At 50.5% G+C, this 20,457-nt stretch overlaps 1 protein-coding gene across 4 annotated transcripts in view; it reads right to left on the bottom strand.

Annotated features, from left to right (window-relative positions):
• SLC4A3 (solute carrier family 4 member 3) overlaps positions 1 to 20,457 on the bottom strand; it is an 86,178-nt gene extending 65,721 nt beyond the window's left edge. For 2 of the 4 annotated variants that reach the window (XM_030579313.1, XM_030579315.1), the window contains exons 1-5: positions 14,894 to 15,172; positions 7,882 to 8,034; positions 4,835 to 4,991; positions 862 to 1,175; positions 357 to 496 (exon numbers count right to left, since the gene is read on the bottom strand). In XM_030579313.1, coding sequence (XP_030435173.1) covers positions 357 to 496; positions 862 to 1,175; positions 4,835 to 4,991; positions 7,882 to 7,935 — 665 coding nt within the window. In that variant the 5' untranslated portion in view covers positions 7,936 to 8,034; positions 14,894 to 15,172. Of the gene's footprint in view, positions 1 to 356; positions 497 to 861; positions 1,176 to 4,834; positions 4,992 to 7,881; positions 8,035 to 14,893; positions 15,173 to 20,375 lie in introns of those variants that run through there. The other 2 variants (XM_030579314.1, XM_030579317.1) reach the window with 2 other exon arrangements.

The following is a 20,457-nucleotide window of genomic DNA, read 5'->3' as shown; positions in this document are numbered from 1 at the left end:
CTCAGGATCCCATTAGCTCTTTTGGCCACAGCATCACACTGGGAGCTCATATTCAGCTGATTCTTCACCATGACCCCCAAATCTTTCTCAGAGTCATTGCTTCCCAGGAGAGAGTCTCCCATCCTGCATGTATGGCCTTCATTCTTTGTAAATTCATGCTTCTAGGAACATCTAGCCATTAAAGTGCACATTGTTTGCTTGCGCCCAGCTTACCAAGGCCTCCAGATTGCGCTGCAACAATGATTGCTCCTCTTTATTCTTTACCTCTCCCATAATTTTTGTATTATCTGCAAACTTTATCAGCGATGATGTTATGTTTTGATCAGTCAGCCAGCCCCAGGCCAAGTCCATCCTACCTGCCAAGAGAGGCCGGGCCCGTCTCCTGCAGCAAGTCAGCACGGTGTGGCATCGGTGACATGACACCACACTCCTTCTCCACATGGAACCATGCAGAGGCCAAGGCACCGCAGGATTCATCGTCACTCCCAATAGTGAACTGCAGAGAGGAGACATCTTTGAGCACAAGAACCAGACCCTCCCCACAGGGAAAGGATGGTCCTAGATCTTCCCCCCACTGCTCCCCTCAGATGTGAGCCATCCTAGATCTAACCCTCTGCCACTCAGGGAATGGACCATCCCATACCCTCCCCACTAAGCACTGCTACCCACAGTATAGAGCCAGCCAGACCTATGCCACCCAGGGTATGGACCATCCTAGCCCCTCCTCCCCAGAATGTGAACTCTCTCAGCTCTTCTCACCACCTAGAGCATAGCCCATCCCAGACTCTACCCTTCATTGACCCCCAGCACCCAGTGGTGGAGACTGCCAGACTCTCCCGGCCCCTCCCACCCCAGCCTTGCCTTTGGTTTGCTAGGGGGCTCAGGCTTAGGAGTGTCCTTCTTCTCATGAGCCTCCGACTCTGACTCTGGTGAGACCTCTTTCTCCAGGGCCTCTTCTGCCTCCGACTCTCCTTCCTCCTCCTCGTCCCCCTCTTCCTCCTCCTTCACTTCCTGGATGGTGGGAGTGATGTCTGAGGGGGGCACGGAGGTTTTTTTCTTTTTTCTCTTTCTCCTCTTCCTCCGGCTGGCATGGAAGAGCCTCTTCTGGAACTTGAGGGCAGGAGGCAGGTGGGTGGAAAGGGGATGGTGGATGTGGTGGGAGGTTTGGCGATGGACTGAGAAAGACAGAGAGAGTCAGGGACAGGAGGCAGCAGGGACAAACACCGCCAGGCACCTCAGAAATCACTCCAGGAAACTGCACGGAGGGGGGATTAAGGGCTGGAGGAGAGCCCACAGGGCCAGAGCAAACCTCCTTAGCTATGTGGCAAGGATATGAGCCAGGCCTGCTTGGTAACCCTCACTAGCCCATCATTACACTCCATGATGAAGCTGTCTCTGTTCAATGCGCTGCAAGGCAGGAGAGGGCACATCCAGTGGGCTACTGAGAGCTTCAAGGCCAACAGGCTGCCCATGCTCCTTAGCCTGGTAGAAGTAGGATGGACCTTTTACAAACTGCCCTCCTCTGTCCACAAAAATGCTAGAGGCCACATCTTTTAGGGCCTTCTAATTCCAGGTGCACCATGAGAGCACAACCATGTAGGCGGCCCAGTACCTGACTGCAGGTGCAAATTCAGTCCTTAGCGACCAGTGTGATAGAACTTGGGCCTGCAGGTACCGATGGAAGGCTACTTTTTAAAAATCTGGATCAAAACCAAGAAGAGACAAGCTTTTCGTTTGAACCAATCCACAGAAAGGAATTTGCTGGTATGAAGCCACAGGAGTCACAGGGACTGTTCAACAAGAAGAAATTAGCAGCATTACTGTGCATTGCCTCAAATACACTAATTGTCACCACACTGGTGTACTAGGAAACATAAACTTATCATTCCACATGAAAGGAAAGAAAGCTGCTTTTGCAGGGTTTTACTAGAGACAGAGAGTCTCCCCAAGACAACCTGCTGGAGACACACTGACCCTGTGGGACCTGGAGCAGAGACATTGAGACAGCCAGAGAGGCAGCTGGAAGTCACCAAAACACTGGTGGCTACGCAGGGCATGCAGCTTTGGATCTACGTAGCAGCTCTTTCTGCCACATTTTGTGCAATCCACTTTTATTTCAGGCTTTCCTCTCTTTCCTATCATAAACCAATAAAATCTGCTTGGATTGAAAAGTGGCCTACAAAAGACTGTTTAAAATGGGAGCTTGCACCCGCTCCTCTGTACACAAGCCAGCCAGGTTCACTGTTGTTCCAATTTTGCTTTGGTTTGGTTTTTCAAGCATTTTGTAATGGTGTTTTGGGTGGGAGGGGATTTTGTTTGTTTTTTGGACTTGTTTTTTTCCCCTAGAAATATCAGGATTGTTAAGTCTGCCCTGCCCTGGTCCTACTAGAGAAGCTTTTGGCCAGGCAGAAGGGTGCCTCAGGGACGTGTATTATGAGCTCTCAGGCATCAATTGAAGGAGCAGAGCTCTTACTCTTTAACAAAAGTTTCTTTCACCCAAAGCGTTCATTGGCCATTTGAGTTAAATATTCATGCCCAAAACCAAACTGGAACCAAAGCACTTTACACAGACGGCAGACCAAAAATCCCCCTTGTGGTGCTGCTCCAGCTTCCACTCCCTTGGCTCTTCTCTGCTCACGATAGAGTCTCCAGAGTGTGCAAGACCTGAATTGCTTAAGACCTATTAAGTGGGGGGGGGGGAAATGACAGACCTAAATCCACTAGTGCTACCGGGGCTCTTTCACCAGCATAAAGGCACAAACAAAGGTGCAAGCCCACTCTTCCCTTTGCAGCTCCCCTCTGAGACCACTGGAATGGGTCATCATGTGGCAAGTTAAGCTGAGACAGAGAACCTGCAATCTCTATCCCAAAACAGTGCTGAGAAAGGGCTGGCTTATGCCTGCTTGGCCACCAGAAGAGAGGAACTCTACACTTGACCTCTGTGCACTGGGCCTTCTGAGTCAGGATTGAGCATTCGTAACAAGAAAGCACATCTCAGAGCTAAAACCACCACTTCTCTCTTCTAAATACAGGATTTGCACATTCTCCCATGATTCACCCACACCTTGGTACCTCCTCCCAACTTGTCCCTCTGCCCCTTTGTGTGCACCCAGCATATCCTCTCCTTCCCTGCTCCACGGCCTCTCTTGTCCACCTGGAATGCTCTACATCATTGGTGGCTCAGATACTCAACCGCTCCTTTTAAATCTGTCTTCAACAAGATAAATATAGAAAAGGAGTTTGAACAATCCGTCTGGAAGGAAAAGCCTGTACAATGGCTCCTGGCAAGGAGCAGGGGATGTTTGTAAAATCTGAACATATACAATTCCGTGGGCTCAGATGATGTCATTCTAGGATCTTAAGAGAATTAGCTCATGAATTTACTGACCCACTGATAATTAGTTCTGAAGAGTCCTGGCTAATGTGGAGAGGCATCAAAATACTAGAGGAAAACAAATGTGGTCCTGACTTCCAAAAAAGGAAAGGAGAATGAGCATCTCAATCACCACTCAATAAGGCTCCTTCTCTCTCCAGAAAAATATTGGACACTAAAAATCTAGAGTCAGTTTTTCAGAGAAACCTCTGTCCTGGTGGCACAAGCAAACACCTCCATGCACACACTTCCAGCACTAACACCTGTGTATGCAGGTGATACTTCTGAGTGGAAGTTCAATCACTAATCTATTCAGGTGTTAGAATCTGTCATCTTAAGACACAACTGTTAGTGCCCAGCAACTCCATGTCCAGGTGATTGCGTGCACTGATGTTTTGAAAATATGGAAGCTGGGGGAAATGGAAGCATGAGTAATAAGCAGCTGTTGGGCATGGTTTATAGCAAACAGAGACATCAGTGCTTTTTTGACAGAAATTCCAAAGGAGTGGCCAACCAGAAAGCAGCATGTGTGATATATGTGAAATTTAATAACATATTTGAGATTGTCTCACACAAAATCTAAACTGGAAAATAATCTGAAACTGACGTGCAGTGAAACACCAGAGCTTGCAAAATTTGTCAGACACTTGCTAGCCAGAAGACTAAATCTACTGGCTTCCCTCTCTGTCCCTCACCCCTGGCTACTGAGGGCAGTCTCTGCTGCTCTGGCCCTCCTGTGAACAGCTCCCATGCCTGCCTCTCCTGCTGTTCCCCAAGCAGCTGCAGAATGAAACCAACATGATTCTGAGAGACAAGGTGGATGAGGTAATATCTTTTATTGGACCAACTTCTCTCACTAACTGCAGTTGGTCCAGTAGAAGATACTACCTCACCCACCTTGTCACTCTAATACCCTGGGATTGACGTGGCTACAACACCATTGCACAGAACACGATTCTGGTCAGTTTCATGGCCGCTATTGAGAAAGCTATAGGCATGCCTGAACCTGTGGCACCAGGAGCTTTGAAGCTGTTTATCTGCAGATTCAGAAAAGCAGCTTGTCTTCAGGCCGCATTTGGAAGTTTCTTCACAGACATAAGGTCAAGAGATGTTTTTCAACAGAAAACTTAAGCTCTGTGGAAATTGCTGTGATGGTTCCCAGTTGCCAGGGTGAGGAGGTGAGTGTATTCCCAGCCTCTGAGGAATGCTATCCTGTGGACTGAAAGTGGCTAAACCTTTACACAAGAGGTGACAATAAAAAGTAGCTGACAGAGAATGGGGGCTACAGGCATGGGGCCGAGACTGGGTATATGCAACCACTCCCTTAACGGTCTGCAAGAAGTGGGTAAACAGCACATTACTGAGATCTGCAGACCAGACTGAGCCCCAAAGGTACAGAGGGGTTTGGTCTGAAGGACAGTTGTGGGCACAGAGGCGGGTAGAGTGTTCAAACCTACATACATTCAAAATCTCTCTCACTGTAGTTGCGTCTCTGCTCTTCCAGATCCCTTGATGCTGACTTGCTTATCAGGTCCCCAAACCTCTTGATTGACAAGGTCTTATCCAAATCCTCATCATCCTCGGCAGGGAGAAAGGCCTTCTCAGCATTACTGCTGTCCTGCACAGAAACAGCCGGATAGCAATGAAACCCTGTATAGCCCTCCAGATCTCAGGGCCCCACAAATGGCACACCACTTCGCATGAGCTCAGGAGCTACCACGAAGCGGCAAACACTGTGGAGCTATCACACCACAGTGATGCAGGCTATGAAAGTACCTGGGAGCAGAACCCCAATCTGAACTGAGAGCCAGAAAAAACAACACAGTAGGGCCCCCAAGCCTGGACCCCCCACATCCCAGTGGCCTCTCTTCATCATCACAGCCACTAGTACCTTGTCTGTGCTGCTCCAGTCTCTCCCCAGGGAAGGCGCTTACAACACCTACTAGTGAGGGGTCCATCCCATTGCCTAACTGCTCTCACAGATAAGGAACATATCCTGTGTTTTGATGGAACTTCCCCTGCTCGGTTCAGGCAGCTGCAGAGTCTGTGCTAGTTTTCACCCTACAATCCTGCTGCTCCCTTTAGGTACATAGTGAGGGCAGTACTGTGTCCTGGAGCTTCCTCTTTCAATAGGGATAAGGGGCTAATGTCTCAAACCCACTCTCAAGGCCCCAGTGAGTGAGGAACTCAGAGGTGAGGCTTCCTCCCTACAGTTGCTCCTATGACACTGGCTGCCCCACACTCTCCCCTCTGTGATGAAGCCTGTGCCCCTAGTCTCTGGGATGTCTGAACCCTGCTGGTTTACTTAGGAATTTCTCACCTGCTGCCTCTTTATCTCAGGATGCACACGTCAGTGCTCTGCTTTTTCCTTGTACAGAGGCTACCACACTAGCTTGAACGCTAAGCTCTGGCACTTCGGCCCCTTTCACTTCCTAAGCAGAAGCAGCTGGTAAAATTTTCCACCAGCATAGCCCGAAATGCCAGTGCTGAGCTGTTGTGGACTCCTCTGTTTCCACGGTAACAGGAGGGCCAACTGTGACAGATCTGTCTGTGCTGACCTGGAATAGGCAGCAAAATGGCCTCAGCCAACCTCCCCCACACACTCCAAGCCTGCTCTCAGCCCCAGCAGCCCAGCTGGGGGCGCTGCTGCAAGCTGCCAGGAGCTGCTACCCTGCTGTGGGCTGCCCAGGGATTTGGGAACTGTGCCCCATAGAAACCAGACCCAGCAGGCCCTGGCCCTTTACTCTGTCCTGTAAGGAGCACTTGGTGTGACTGCGCTCTGGTGGGTGCTGAAGCCAGCTGTGTCCAGTTCTCCTTGCCCAGAAGGGCCACGAGGCAGAGGGGAGGATGGGGACAAAGGGAGAAGTGGGGAGAAAAGCCGTGATACTGCTGAGAAGTGCAAGACTTTGCCTGTCCATCTGTCTGTCACTGTCATTCACCTCAGTATCCAGGCATCAGCCACCCCTATAAGGCAGGGAGAGTGAATCTGACTTTCAAAAGGCTTCAGCTATACAGCTGCCATCGAAGCCAAGCCCAAGCGATGCACTGTCTTCTCCACTTTGACTCTCTGGCCACAGGAGTGTGCAGCACATTTCATTAGGGTGTGCACCCAGGGAATTTTATTTTTTTATTTTTTTAAAGGTGAACATCATAAAGGTTGGGGTGCGGGAGGGAGTGCAGGGAGTGGGAGGGGGTGCGGTGTGCAGGAAGGGGCTCAGAGCAAGGGATTGGGGCAGAGGAGGAGTGCGGAGTGTATGAGGGGGCTCAGGGCAGGGGGTTGGGGTGCAGGAGTGGTGCGAGGTGCAGGCAGGTGGCTTAGGGCAAGGAGTTGGGGTGCATGAGGGTGCGGGGTGCAGACAGGGAGCTTAGGGCTGGAGTTGGGGTGCAGGAGGGGTGCAGGGTCCAGGCAGGGGGCTCAGGACAGGGGGTTGGGATGCAGGAGGGGTACAGGATGTGGCAGGGGGCTCAGAGCAGGGAGTTGGGGGCAGGGTGCAGGAAGGGGCTCAGGGCAGGGGGTTGGGATGCAGAAGGGATGCGACAGGGGGCTCAGGACAGGGAGTTGGAGTGCAGGAGGGGTGCAGGATGTGGCAGGGGGCTCAGAGCAGGGAGTTGAGGGCGGGGTGCAGGCAGGGGCTCTGGGCAGGGGGTTGGGATGCAGAAGGGATGCGACAGGGGGCTCAGGACAGGGAGTTGGAGTGCAGGAGGGGTGCAGGCAGGGGGCTCAGGGCAGGGAGTTGGGGTGCAGAAGGGGTACAGGGTGCAGGCAGGGGGCTCAGGGAAGGGAGTTGGGGGTTGGGGTGCAGGAGGGGTTCAGGCTCCAGCCCGTCGCCGCTTACCTGCAGTGGCATGCTCCCTGTCTGCCTGCCCTGGCCCCACACCCAGGGCTGCCCAGAGGATTCAGGGGACCTGGGGTACAGCAATTTTGGGGGCCCCTTCCATAAAAAAAGTTGCAATATTATATTCTCGTGGGGGCCCCTGCGGGGCCCGGGGCAAATTGCCCCACTTGCTCCCCCATCTGAGCGACCCTGCCCACGCCACCCTGCTCACCATGTCCTGGCACAGCCCTTGGGGGAGGGCCCAGGCCTCTGCGTGCCGTGCCTCCAGGTACCTCCCCCAAAGCTCCCATTGGCCATGGTTCCCAGCTCCCAACCAATGGGAGCTGTGCGGGGCGGTGCCTGAAGCAACACAGGGAGCCCTCTGCCCCGCTCCCCTCCCCCGGGGCCCCAGGGACATGGGGCCGGCTGCTTCTGAGAGCAGCACGGGGCCTGCGGCACCACGGGGGGGAAAATCCCGCGGGCTGGATCCGGCCCATGGGCATTAGGGCGCACCCCATGCGCACGCCTGTCCCTGCTCTCACCGAGGCCTGAGGTACTTGGGAGACCAAGAAGGACGTCCCCAGATGCTGTGAATGCCCTGGCCAGAGCACAGGCAGATCTTTGCACATGGTCCTGCAAGAACAGGGCTCCTTAGGAAGGGCCAGAGTCATTACTGTTGGATTTCCACCTCACCTGCTGCAGGTTGACGAAGACACCTCCTATGGGAGAGGACTCTCCAGCTGCCATGTTGGTTCAAGACCTAAGGACCGTCATGCCAAGTCTGGGCAAATCTCAACCTCTCTCTTTCATGTGAAGGCATCCAGAAAACTTGGAGAGTGGCATAACCTGAGGGGAGAGAGCAGGACAAGACAATCTGTCATCTGCTGCACTAACCTGCTTGTGGCCCTTCATCCCTCCACTGGCTGCCATATGCAAAGGGCTCAGTACCTCCCGTTCAGTCAGGACATCCTCCCTTCACTGGGCAGCCCCTGAACCTAGCAGTGCAAGGCTTTGATTTTGTGCTGAGCAAATGGAGAGCTCCATTAGGATGGCACAGATTGCTCTGCCTGGTGCCAGCCCTGGTCCACTAGCCAGTGTGGAAGGGAGGACATAGCCCAGACATCTCTACCCCTTTCCAAATGACTTATACCAGAGAGGGAGCAAGGGCTTAGCTGTCCCTGCTCACTGGGACTACTCCTGTGCTCTGTTCTTACAAGAGGAGAAAAGGCTTCTTGTGCCCCCACTCCCACATGTACTTGTGCAAAGGCAGATAACAAGTTGACCCCCAATGGGAAGGATAAAGCAAGAAAGGGATGGGATGGGAGTAGGCAGAGTAAGATTACCATGTTAATTAGGTGAGTTAACTCCAGAGAGGACTGTGAGGAACTTCAGAGGGACCTAAACAAGCTAGGGCAATGGGTAACACGAGGACAAGTGGTTCAGTGTTGATAAATGCAAAGCAATGAACATTAGAAGAAAAATCTTAAACTTCTCATACACTTTCCAGAGTTCTAAACGAACTGTATCAATACAGGAAAGGGATTTGGGCAGCTCCGTAGACAGCTCAATGGGCAACTGGAATTATAAACAAGACGTGAAGAGCATAAGGGATGGGAAGGAGAACAACATCGAAAATATTACAATTCCCTTATGTAAATCAATGGTGTGGCCTAATGTACAATCGTGTGTGCAGTACCAGGCAACACATCTCACACAGGATACTGTAGACATAGAGGGGGGTCAGAGATGGGCAATGAGTATGATAAAGGGCCTGAAAAAACTCTCCTATGAAGAGAGACTGAAAAGATTTGGATTGTTACTTTAGAAAGGAGATGAAGAAGAGAGGACATGAGAGAAGTAGCTAAAATACTGAATGGGAATAAAGAAGGGAGATTGGGAACTCCTATTCTCCCTGTTTCATAGCATAACTTTGAAAAATGGGAGAGCCATGTCTCCCTTGGCCTAACTCCTCCTTCCCCTACCTCCCAGTTCTGGGGGCCCAAATGTTGTCTGAACCCCGGGTGCCAATAAAAGTTAATCCACCTCTGGTTATGGGGTGTTTTGATCAATGTAGCAGTGGAAAAATATCTGCAGGTTTTGCATCTGTTCTGGCAGGATCTGGTGCTGCTTTGAGTGGGTGTGCCCTGGTCTGTGGGGAGATTGCTTCTGATGATGAGCTTGGTATGGCTGGGGGGTTGTCTGAAGGCCAGTAGCAGGGCTTTGGAAAAGATTTCTTTCAGGATGTGCTCCACATTGAGTATTGTTGTCATGGGCGACAGGTATGGCCAGGGGACACTAAGCCTCCCCTGGTGCAGCCACCACCAGACTCCTGGGACTGCCTGCGCTCCACCCCTTCCCCGAGGTCCCCACCGCCCACCACTACCTGGTGAGTCGTTCCCTCTTCTCCTTCACTCCAGTGCCCCCCATAGAGGTTCCCACAGCTCAAGGCATCCCTCCCCACCTGCCTGCCATGTCCTTCCATTCCCAACTGCTCCATGAGGCCCCCCTACCTGCCACATTCCTCCTTACACCCCTCTCCCGGGAAGCCAGAGGGGGTTCAGCTCCAGTGGGTGGCCCAGGGGTCAGGCCAGCAGGTGGCCCAGAGTGGCTTGGGCCAGCAGGCTGCCTGGAGTGGCCTGGAATAGCTTGGGCAGGGCCGGCTTTAGGAACTGCGGGGCCTGATTCAAATACCTGGTGGCGGTCCGGGTCTTTGGCGGCTCTTTGGCAGTGGAGGGTCCTTCATTCACTCCGGGTCTTCTGTGGCACGGAAGGACCCCCTCCCCACCAAAATGCTGCCGAAGACCCGGAGCACGTGAAGGACCCCCTGCTGCTGAAGTGCCGCCGAAGCGGGACATGTCTACAAAGAAGTACACTGCAATTTTGAGGCTGCACACACATGCCACACTGACAAGAAGGTGACCAAAACCCTTCCATGTGACTCTAGTGGGATCTCGTGTGAGATACTGCATTCAGTTCTGGGTACAATGCCAGAACGACATTAACAATTGGTATCTCAAGGATCCACTCTACAACCAGAGCTGTAATTAATGATCTTGGAAAGAGAGTGAGCAAGAAGGTGGCAAAAGTACAGATGACACAGAATTATTTAGGGTTGTCAAGACTGGAGAAGACTGTGAAGATCTTCAGAGGGAACTCACAAAGTTAGGAGAATGGGCAGTATGGGCCATATGAAATTCAGGGCAAAATCCTGGCCCCACTGAAGTCTATGGGAGTTTTGCCATTTAATTCAACACAGCCAGAATTTCACCCTCAGTGCTGACAAATGCAAGATAATGTACATTAGAACCCACATGAAACTTAACCTCTCACACACCTCACTGGGTTCTAAAATAGTTGTAACCCCTCAGGAATGAGACCTGGGCAACTTAGTAGAAATCTGCTCCCTGTGCAGCTGAAGTCTGAAAAGCAAACACAAAGTCAGGCTTTGTAAGGATTGGGATGGAGAACAATGGAAATATTCCAACGCCGTTCTGTAAATCCATGAGACACTTTTCCTGGGGATACTCTATTGAGTTCTGGTCATCTAGCTAAACAGAGATAGAGCAGAAGTAAAGGGGATCAGACATGGGCAATGAACATTATGAAAGGCTTGGAAAAACATCTGTTTGAAGACAGATTAAAGAGACTGGGGCTGTTCAGTTTAAGAGGGGACATGATAAAGGTATGTACAGTAAGGTACGGCAGAGAGAAGGCAAAATGGGCACCTTTCTTTACCTTCTCTCAACATAAGAACAGGTGCTTAATGAAACTGAAAGGCAGCAAATGTAAAACCTATACAAGGAAACAACACTTTCTTACAGAAGGCATAATTTCTTACAGAAGGAACTTAGCACCACAATACAGTAAGGCCAATTGTTAGTCAGGTTAACAATAGGATTAGGGATTTGTATGGAACATGTCCTCTCCTTGTCCATTCATCTCCTTGTCCATTGAAACAGCTATTATCAGATACTTTCAGAGACAGGATACTGAGCCCCTGGTCTGACTCACAGATTCCAAGGCCATAAGGGCCTAGCCTGACCTCCTGAACAACACAGACCATAGAATTCACCCAAAATAATTCCTAGAGCAGATCTTGAAAAAAAAAAACAATCTTTATTTTAAAATTGTCAGTAAGTATCCACCATGACCCTTGTTAAATTGTTCCAATGGTTAATTACTCTGTTAAAAACGTACACCTTATTTCCAATCTGAATTTGTCTAGCTTCAACTTCCAACCACTGGATCATGTTAAACCTTCCTCTGCTAGACTGAAGAGCTCATTATCAAATATTCGTTCCCTAGGAACAGGGCAGGCTCCAGGGTTTTTGCCGCCCTGAGCAGCAAAAAAAAAAAAAAAAAAAGGCAAAAAAAAAAAAAAGCCACGATCGCGATCTGCAGCTCTACCGCCGCCGCTTCAGTCTTAGGCGGCAATTCGGTGGCAGGTCCTTCGCTCCAAGAGGGAGTCAGGGATCCGCCACTGAATAGCCACCCAAGATCCAGATGTGCCGCCCCTCACCGTTGGCTGCCCCAAGCAGCTGCTTGCTGGGCTGGTGTCTGGAGCCAGTCCTGCTCAGGAAGATACTTACAGACTGTGATCAAGTCAACCCTTAATCTTCTCTTTGTTAAACTAATTAAATTGCGTTCCTGGAGTCTATATGTTTTCTGATCCTTTAATCATTCTTGTGGCTCTTCTACCATTCTCGCAGGATATTTTCTCCTATCCTATAACCTGAAAGGAGTTTAGAGAAGAACAAGTCTGAGGGCTGGAGGGACTGATTTAAAAAGAGAGATTAAGAGCTACATCAGTCTAGTTTGGGTAAGTGAAGACTAAGGCGGGGAGTGGAGAGAACATGCCAGCAGTCTAGAAAGATCTCATGGGTGTAAACACCAGTGAAGGATTATTTTTTTCAAGGGGGCCCAACAAAGCGTAACTCAAGAGGATCAATCTGAAATTAAGAAAGGGAAATTCAAGCGTAATCTGAGGAAAGTTTTGTGGCAGAGAGATCTACAAGTGAATATGAACATCCCAGTCTGCTATGGTCTCCACATGGGTTTTCATATGAGGAATACAAGAAAAAACAACAGTCAAAGAAATTTTAAACACTGAGACTTTCATCCTTTTAGTCTCTACAAAGTTGTCTCTAGGTCCATGATTCAGCATTCCTGATGTAATTAATTTACAATAATAGAAGCATGACAGCATACCTGATTCAAAACGGAGGCTAAGAATTAAAGTCTACAAGAGCTTACGCTGATGTAGCTCACACTTTTCCTGTCCCCCTGGCCTTATGAATTAAACTTGCTTGAACCTGTCCCACTTACCCAAGTGTAACATACAGCCTCCATGCTCACACACTTCTGCTCTAAATTTGGCCCAGAGTCTAGCTGAGTGGAAGAGAACCTGTCTACATTGTAACACACACTGAGGGGCTGGGGAAGAGGAAGACAGTGAGGAAAGCAGCTAATAAGAGTGGGTGAGAGGATATAAATTAAAGGAGGCACCTTACTGTAGCTTAGGCAACTCCCACCGCACAGTTCTCCATTTACTTCAGTGGGATTCCATGCTGGTGTTGGGATCCCTCCTCTTGGAGCAACCTGCAGGATGGAAGCCTTAAGATTCCTTCCCTATTGGAAGAATAGGTCCTAGGTAGGCTTAAGGTAGTCTCACTGTAAGGATCCTAACCTGCACCACCTCTGAATTTGGTCCTCTACATTCTTCTGGATTAGAGGTAACACTGGGTCTGAAATGGGTGGTGCTCTTTGTAAGAAGGGCCCAGTGAGAAGGCCAAGTCTGACCACCCAAACTTCTGGGGACAGGGACTTTGTAGCATGTACCCTGACCTAGCTATGCAAGAATATTTTCCAGGCTCTGGAGCTGTCTCCTGAGGGAAGTGGTAGGCACTCCATTGTTTGGTACACTGAAAGCAAGGCTGGAAAGAACCCTGTGAGGAACAATTCTGTTCCAGGCTTCCCTGGAAAAAGAGTTTTGATGTGGGCTAAGAGGCATTTTCCATCTCTTAACATCTATAATCCCATGAAGAGTAGCAGCCCCAACTAAGTGGGTTGAGATAAAACCAGAGGGATGGAGATAGAAACAGTATGAGAATCTAGGTGGTAGACGGTAGACTAAGCAGCTAGAAAAAGGAGAAAGAGAAGAAGTTCAAAGACAAGTGAGGAAAATGATTAGGGGCCTGGAAAGACTTTCCTATGCAGAGACATTGACTGGGACTGTTTAGTTCAGAGAGGAGATGAACAACAGGGGATATAACAGAAGCATTAAAATAAAAAAGAGGTGTTGAGATGCCAAGGTGGTAGGCCTGGTATACGAACTTGATCAGAACTGGAAAGATAGATTCTGCACTCCTATTCCCCCTCTCTCATAACACAAAAACAAGGGGACACAGGATGAAACTGAAAGTGTTAACAAATGTAACACTAAGGAATGGGAAAAACTTTTTATGCACCACCTAATTAACCCATGGAACTCATCAGCACTGATATCAGAGAAACCAAGAGCACAACAGAATTCAGAAAGGGATTTGACATTTACATGGACGATGGTTACTTTAGACAGGGTAGCCTGAGGGGAGAATATCCACAACTGTCCACTTTGGATATTTACACCTTCCCCTGAAGCCTCCAATACTTGCCACCATCAGAGACAGGATACTAGACTAGACGGAGCACAGGTCTGATCTAGACAGAGAAATCATGCACAGATGATGAGGTATTAATACAAGAGACAATTACAAGGAAGGTCCCTACAATTGGGTTTCTGGGTAGCTACGGAGGGACACATACAGCTCAGGAAGAAAGGAACAGAGATGTACCCTGACAATATATCGTGTGTGCTTCACATGCACACTGTGTGTATGCCTGAGCCACAAGCTGATTAGACATGTACTGCATGTACACAGGACTCTACAGAGACAGGAGACTCAGACAAATATGTAGGCTGTGCATGAAATCCTGCAGCACTGGGAGATAGGGACCCAGGGCAGGGTGCATGGATACTTCATGAAAACACAGAACACGCAGCATCAGGAAGCAATAGTGCAGATATCAGGTGTGACGGCACCACAGGTACTTAGGAGCCAGCCAGTGGTACCAGAAGGTGAGACTCACAGGCCAGCTCTGCCAGCACCATGTGTACGGGTGCCCATGCCTCTCGGAGAGTGGAACACATTTTGCTGGTACCCTTTTTATGCAGGAGTCTACAGCAACGGGAGAAGAGGACCCTGTGCAGGCTGCATAGGTGCCATGCTACATAGGAGCCTGCAGCACTGGGAGGCAGGGACCCACCTATATGCCCTGTGCACCTGCTACTAGCGCTGTAATTTTTGCTGTCTCACCTTCACTGGCTCACAAACCTTTCCCTTTCCTTGATCGCCCCTGCATGCTGTCCGCGCCCCAGGGCTTCCTGGCTGGCACCGGAGGGAGGTGCCCCTCTAGCCCAGACATTTTGGGAAAGCCTGCAAGCTCGCGTCAGAAACGCAGTGCAGCAGCCCGCGGTAACACGGACCCCAGCAAGGGCTGGCCGCCCTCGGCGCGGCGGCCGTGGAAGCAGCCCAGGCTGGAGAAGCTGCCGATGGGGACTCCAGACAGGGTCCTGGCCACACGTCTGTGTCAATGCCACGGCGCGGAGCTGCTGAGAAAGGGCGATGGAGGAGAGAGGCTGGCGGGGGGCGGGCTAGTACCGTACCTCGCAACCGCGGAGAAGGAAGCAGAGCCGCTCGCCTCCGGCCAGGGTCCCCGGACACAAGGCGCTGCGCAGGACTCCCTCCCGCCCCGCTCAGGCCGCCGCCGGACAGCGCTCAACATGCGGCCATGCCCCTGCTGGGGGCCAGGGAGGGCTGCTGGGTCAGGCACTGCCGCCGCCTCCGCTTCTCCAGCAGCCACACAGCCATGCACCACATCGGGCTCCGCTCCGGCTGGCTGCGCTGGAAATCCCGCGCCGCGAGCGCCGAGCCCGGCCGCCGTGAGTCACGCAGGGCTGGGGCGGCCTCCGGCATAGGCGACAGCCTGGAGAGACACGCCTCCCGCGGCTGCTCCGCACCAGCTCCAGCGATCGGCTTCCCCCGGCCCGCAAGGCGCAGCGCAGCGCAGACGCGGGGCCAGCTCCGCGCGTTACCCTGCGCGCTGCCGTCACAGTGCCCGCTCCAACCCCGGGACATGCAATCCCCCGACACCCCCCCCCCGCAGGCTGGTCTGTGCACACTGGTCACACGTGCCCCCCCCGGCACATGCAACCCGACTCCCCCCCCCCGCAGGCTGGTCTGTGCACACTGGCCACACGTGCCCCCCACGGCACATGCAACCCGACTCCCCCCCCCCGCAGGCTGGTCTGTGCACACTGGTCACACGTGCCCTCCCCCCCATTCCATACTCCCCGTCCCCTCTCATTCCACACACACACACCCCGCAATCTGGTCTGTGCACACCGATCACACGTGCCCACTCCCACCCCAGGTGCATGCTACCTCTCGTCCCCCCCCCGCAGATAAGTGTGTGCACACTGATCACACGTGCCCACTCCCACCCCAGGTGCATGATACCCCTCATTCCACACCCCCGCCCCACCCGCAGGCTGGTCTGTGCACCCTGAGGTGCAAATAGCCTCACAATTCCTGCTTTCCAGAACACACACAAGGCTGCAGCCCGCACTGTACACATGCCCCCTAATACGGCCACATACAGCCACCTGCTCCCACACCGCCAGTTCCCCACGCCTATGCACCTCTTTTGCTCACCTTCCCTTCTCATCACATAGTCATACACACCGTCTGCGCCCACACCCCTCACACATTCCCAGTTCTGTCCCCACAATCAGGTACAGACATTGTATCATGTGCAATGCCCGAGGGGCTCCTGGAGCCATGCAGGCAATACACAGCCCTGGGCCCAATGTCCACAGCTGCCCCGTAGTCTCTCAGGCCAGGTCTATAGCCAGGGGACAGAGCACAGCGGGAAGCTGTTTCCCTGCAGCAAAGGCCAAGAAGCAGCCAAGCAGATCTGGGTTCCCTTCCCAGCCTCGCCAAACACCTCCTGTGCACTTAGTCGTGCATTTCCAAGTTGACTCCGTTTCCCTTTTGATAAGTGCAGATAACGGGACCCACTGGCAGGGGATTTGGGTTCGCTAACGTGTTTATAAAGGCACAACACGAAAGCGGCCTAGGAGATGTATACTGGCTGCATAACGCAATCTATTGTTCATTCACACGGGGGAGACTGCTGGGCAAGAACTGGGTGCCCGTGGGAGCCAACCCCTCCCAGGGCAGCCATGTGCTGGGTATGGCCAGGCCCCGACAGAGCTCAGCAGTTCTGCAGCTCATGCTTTGGTCGCCTGTGCAGCTGTGACACAAGGACGGCCATACTGGGTCAGACCAAAGGTCCATCCAGCCCAGTATCCTGCCTACCAACAGTGGACAATGCCAGGTGCCCCAGAGGAAGTGAACCTAACAGGTAATGATCAAGTGATCTCTCTCTTGCCATCCATCTCTATCCTCTGACAAATGGAGGCTAGGGACACCGTTCCTTACTCATCCTGGCTATTACCCATTAATGGATTTAACCTCCATTAATTTATCTAGTTCTCTTTTAAACCCTGTTATAATCCTAGCCTTCACAACCTCCTCCAGCAAGGGGTTCCACAGGTTGACTGTGCACTATGTGAAGAACTTCCTTTTATTTTGCTGCCCATTAATTTCATTTGGTGGCCCCTAGTTCTTATATTATGAGAAAAAGTAAATAACTTTTCCTTATTCACTTTCTCCACACCATGATTTAATATACCTCTATCATATCCCCCCTTAGTCTCCTCTTTTCCAAGCTGAAAATTCCTGGCTTCCTTAATCTCTTCTCATATGGGACCCAAACCACTAATCATTTTAGTTGCCCTTTTCTGAACTTTTTCTAAAGCCAGCATGCTTTTTTGAGATGAGGAGACCATATCTGTACGCAGTATTCAAGATGTGGGCATACCATGGATTTATATAAGGGCAATAAGATATTCTCTGTCTTATTCTTTATCCCTTTTTTAATGATTCCTAACATCCTGTTTGCTTTTTTGACTGCTGCTGCACACTGCACGGATGTCTTCAGAGAACTATCCACAATGACTCCAAGATCTCTTTCCTGATTTGTTGTAGCTAAATTAGCCCCATCATGTTGTATGTATAGTTGGGGTTATTTTTTCCAATGTGCATTACTTTACATTTGTCCACATTAAATTTCATTTGTCATTTTGTTGCCCAATCACTTAGTTTTGTGAGATCTTTTTGAAGTTCTTCACAGTCTGCTTTGGTCTTAACTATCTTGAGCAGTTTAGTATCATCTGCAAACTTTGCCACCTCACTGTTTACCCCTTTCTCCAAATCATTTATTAATAAGTTAAATAGGATTAGTCCTAAGACTGACCCCTGGGAAATACCACTAGATAGCCCTCTCCATTCTGAAAATGTACCATTTACTCCTACCCTTTGTTCCCTGTCTTTTAAACAGTTCTCAATCCATGAAAGGATCTTCCCTCTCATCCCCTGACATCTTAATTTACGTAAGAGCCTTTGGTGAGGGACCTTATCAAAGGCTTTCTGGAAATCTAAGTATACTATGTCCACTGGATCCCCCTTGTCCACATGTTTGTTGACCCCTTAAAAGAACTCTAATAGATTAGTAAGGCATGATTTCCCTTTACAGAAACCATGTTGATGTTTGCCGAGCAAGTTATGTTCTTCTAGGTGTCTGACAATTTTATTTTTGCCCAGTACTGACGTTAGACTTACTGGTCTGTAATTGCCAGGATCACCTCTAAAGCCCTTTTTAAATGTTGGAGTTACCTTAGCTATCTTCCAGTCATTGGGTACAGAAACCGATTTAAAGGACAGGTTACAAACCATAGTTAATAGTTCTGCAATTTCACATTTAAGTTCTTTCAGAACTCTTGAGTGAACGCCATCTGGTCATAGTGGTCATCTAGGGGTCATAGTGGACCACAAGCTTAATATGAGTCAACAGTGTGATACTGTTGCAAAAAAAGCAAACATGATTCTGGGATGCATTAACAGGTGTGTTGTAAACAAGACACGAGAAGTCATTCTTCCGCTTTACTCTGCGCTGGTTAGGCCTCAACTGGAGTATTGTGTCCAGTTCTGGGCACCGCATTTCAAGAAAGATGTGGAGAAATTGGAGAGGGTCCAGAGAAGAGCAACAAGAATGATTAAAGGTCTTGAGAACATGACCTATGAAGGAAGGCTGAAAGAATTGGGTTTGTTTAGTTTGGAAAAGAGAAGACTGAGAGGGGACCTGATAGCAGTTTTCAGGTATCTAAAAGGGTGTCATCAGGAGGAGGGAGAAAACTTGTTCACCTTAGCCTCCAATGATAGAACAAGAAGCAATGGGCTTAAACTGCAGCAAGGGAGATTTAGGTTGGACATTAGGAAAAAGTTCCTAACTGTCAGGGTAGTTAAACACTGGAACAGATTGCCTAGGGAAGTTGTGGAATCTCCATCGCTGGAGATATTTAAGAGTAGGTTAGATAAATGTCTATCAGGGATGGTCTAGACAGTATTTGGTCCTGCCATGAGGGCAGGGGACTGGACTCGATGACCTCTCGAGGTCCCTTCCAGTCCTAGAGTCTATGAGTCTATGAGTCTATGGTCCCAGTGACTTGTTACTGTTAAGTTTATCAATTAATTCCAAAACTTACTCTAGTGACACTTCAATCTGTGACAATTCCTCAGATTTGTCACCTACAAAGGACGGCTCAGGTTTGGGAATCTCCCTAACATTCTCAGCCGTGAAGACTGAAGCAAAGTATTAATTTAGTTTCTCCGCAATGACTTTATCATCTTTTAAGTGCTCCTTTTGTATCTCAATGGTCCAGGGGCCCTACTGGTTGTTTAGCAGGCTTCCTGCTTCTGATACGCTTAAAAACATTTTGTTATTACCTTTTGAGCTTTTGGCTAGCTGTTCTTCAAATGCCTCTTTGGCTTTTCTTATTACATTTTTACACTTAATTTGGCAGGGTTTATGCTCCTTTCTGTTTACCTCACTGGGATTTGACTGCCACTTTTTAAAAGATGCCTTTTTCTCTCTCACTGCTTCTTTTACATGGTTGTTAAAGAGCGGTTGCTCTTTTTTAGCTCTTTTACTGTGTTTTTTTAATTTGGGGTATACATTTATGTTGGGCCTCTATTATGATGTCTTTGAGAAGTGTCCATGCAGCCTGCAGGGACTTCACTCTAGTCCAGGGGTAGGCAACCTATGGCACGTGTGCCAAAGCTGGCACGCAAGCTGATTTTCAGTGGCACTCACACTGCCCAGGTCCTGACCACCAATCCAGGGGGCTCTGCATTTTAATTTAATTTTAAATGAAGCTTCTTAAACATTTTTAAAACCTTATTTACTTTACATAGAACAATAGTTTAGTTATATATTATAAACTTATAGAAAGAGACCTTCTAAAACCGTTAAAATGTATTACTGGTACACTTAAATTAGAGTGAATGAATGAAAACTCGTTGCCGACCCCTGCTCTAGTCACCTACCTTTTAATTTCTGTTTAACTAACCTCCTCATTTTTGCATAGTTCCTCTCTCTGAAATTAAATGCCTGCCAGTAATTGGTGATTTGAGATTGTTACCCCAGGGCTGATTCCCCAGGAACCCCCTGCAGCGCCCCCACTGACTGCCCTGCCTACCCCTGAGTGAGGCCCCACCCCGGCACGCCGGAGCTCACCTGCGCGCCCACCCTCTCCCCGGGCTGATATAAGAGGCGGAGAGAGTTGCCAGCACCCCCACCCGCTCTGCCAGGATAGCTCCCACCACATGCCCCAGCTCAGCCCAGCCATCCGGCACCACCCCAGGTAGGCTGCGGCCAGGGGAGCCGGCTCCTCCGCGGGCGGCCTCACACCTCCAGATCCGTGGGCCGCAGAGCAACCCCGGGGCGGTGGCCCCAGACAGCCCGGCCCCCGCACCGCACGGGCCATGCGGGCTGGTCAGCGCGGGACCATCCACCCCCTCCAAGCGCCAGGCGGGCGGCCGACTCCGGATTGCTGCGCGGAACTGGCATCCAGCGGCGGGGCGACACCGGAGTCACCCCTGGGCTCCGGTAGAGCCGAGCAGCGTGTGAACCCCGCGGCTCTTGCCGGGATCCCGGAGCTGCAGCCCGGCTTCTCCGCCACTTACCTGCCGGGAGGAGAAGGGCAAGCGCGCTGGTGGCGAGCCTAATCCGAGCCTGGGGGGCGGAGGCGGGGCGCTGCGAAGGGGG

This window comes from Gopherus evgoodei, chromosome 11 (assembly GCF_007399415.2).
Source record: "Gopherus evgoodei ecotype Sinaloan lineage chromosome 11, rGopEvg1_v1.p, whole genome shotgun sequence".
NCBI classification, from domain to species: domain Eukaryota; kingdom Metazoa; phylum Chordata; order Testudines; family Testudinidae; genus Gopherus; species Gopherus evgoodei.
This window is presented reverse-complemented; position numbering and strand designations above follow the sequence as displayed.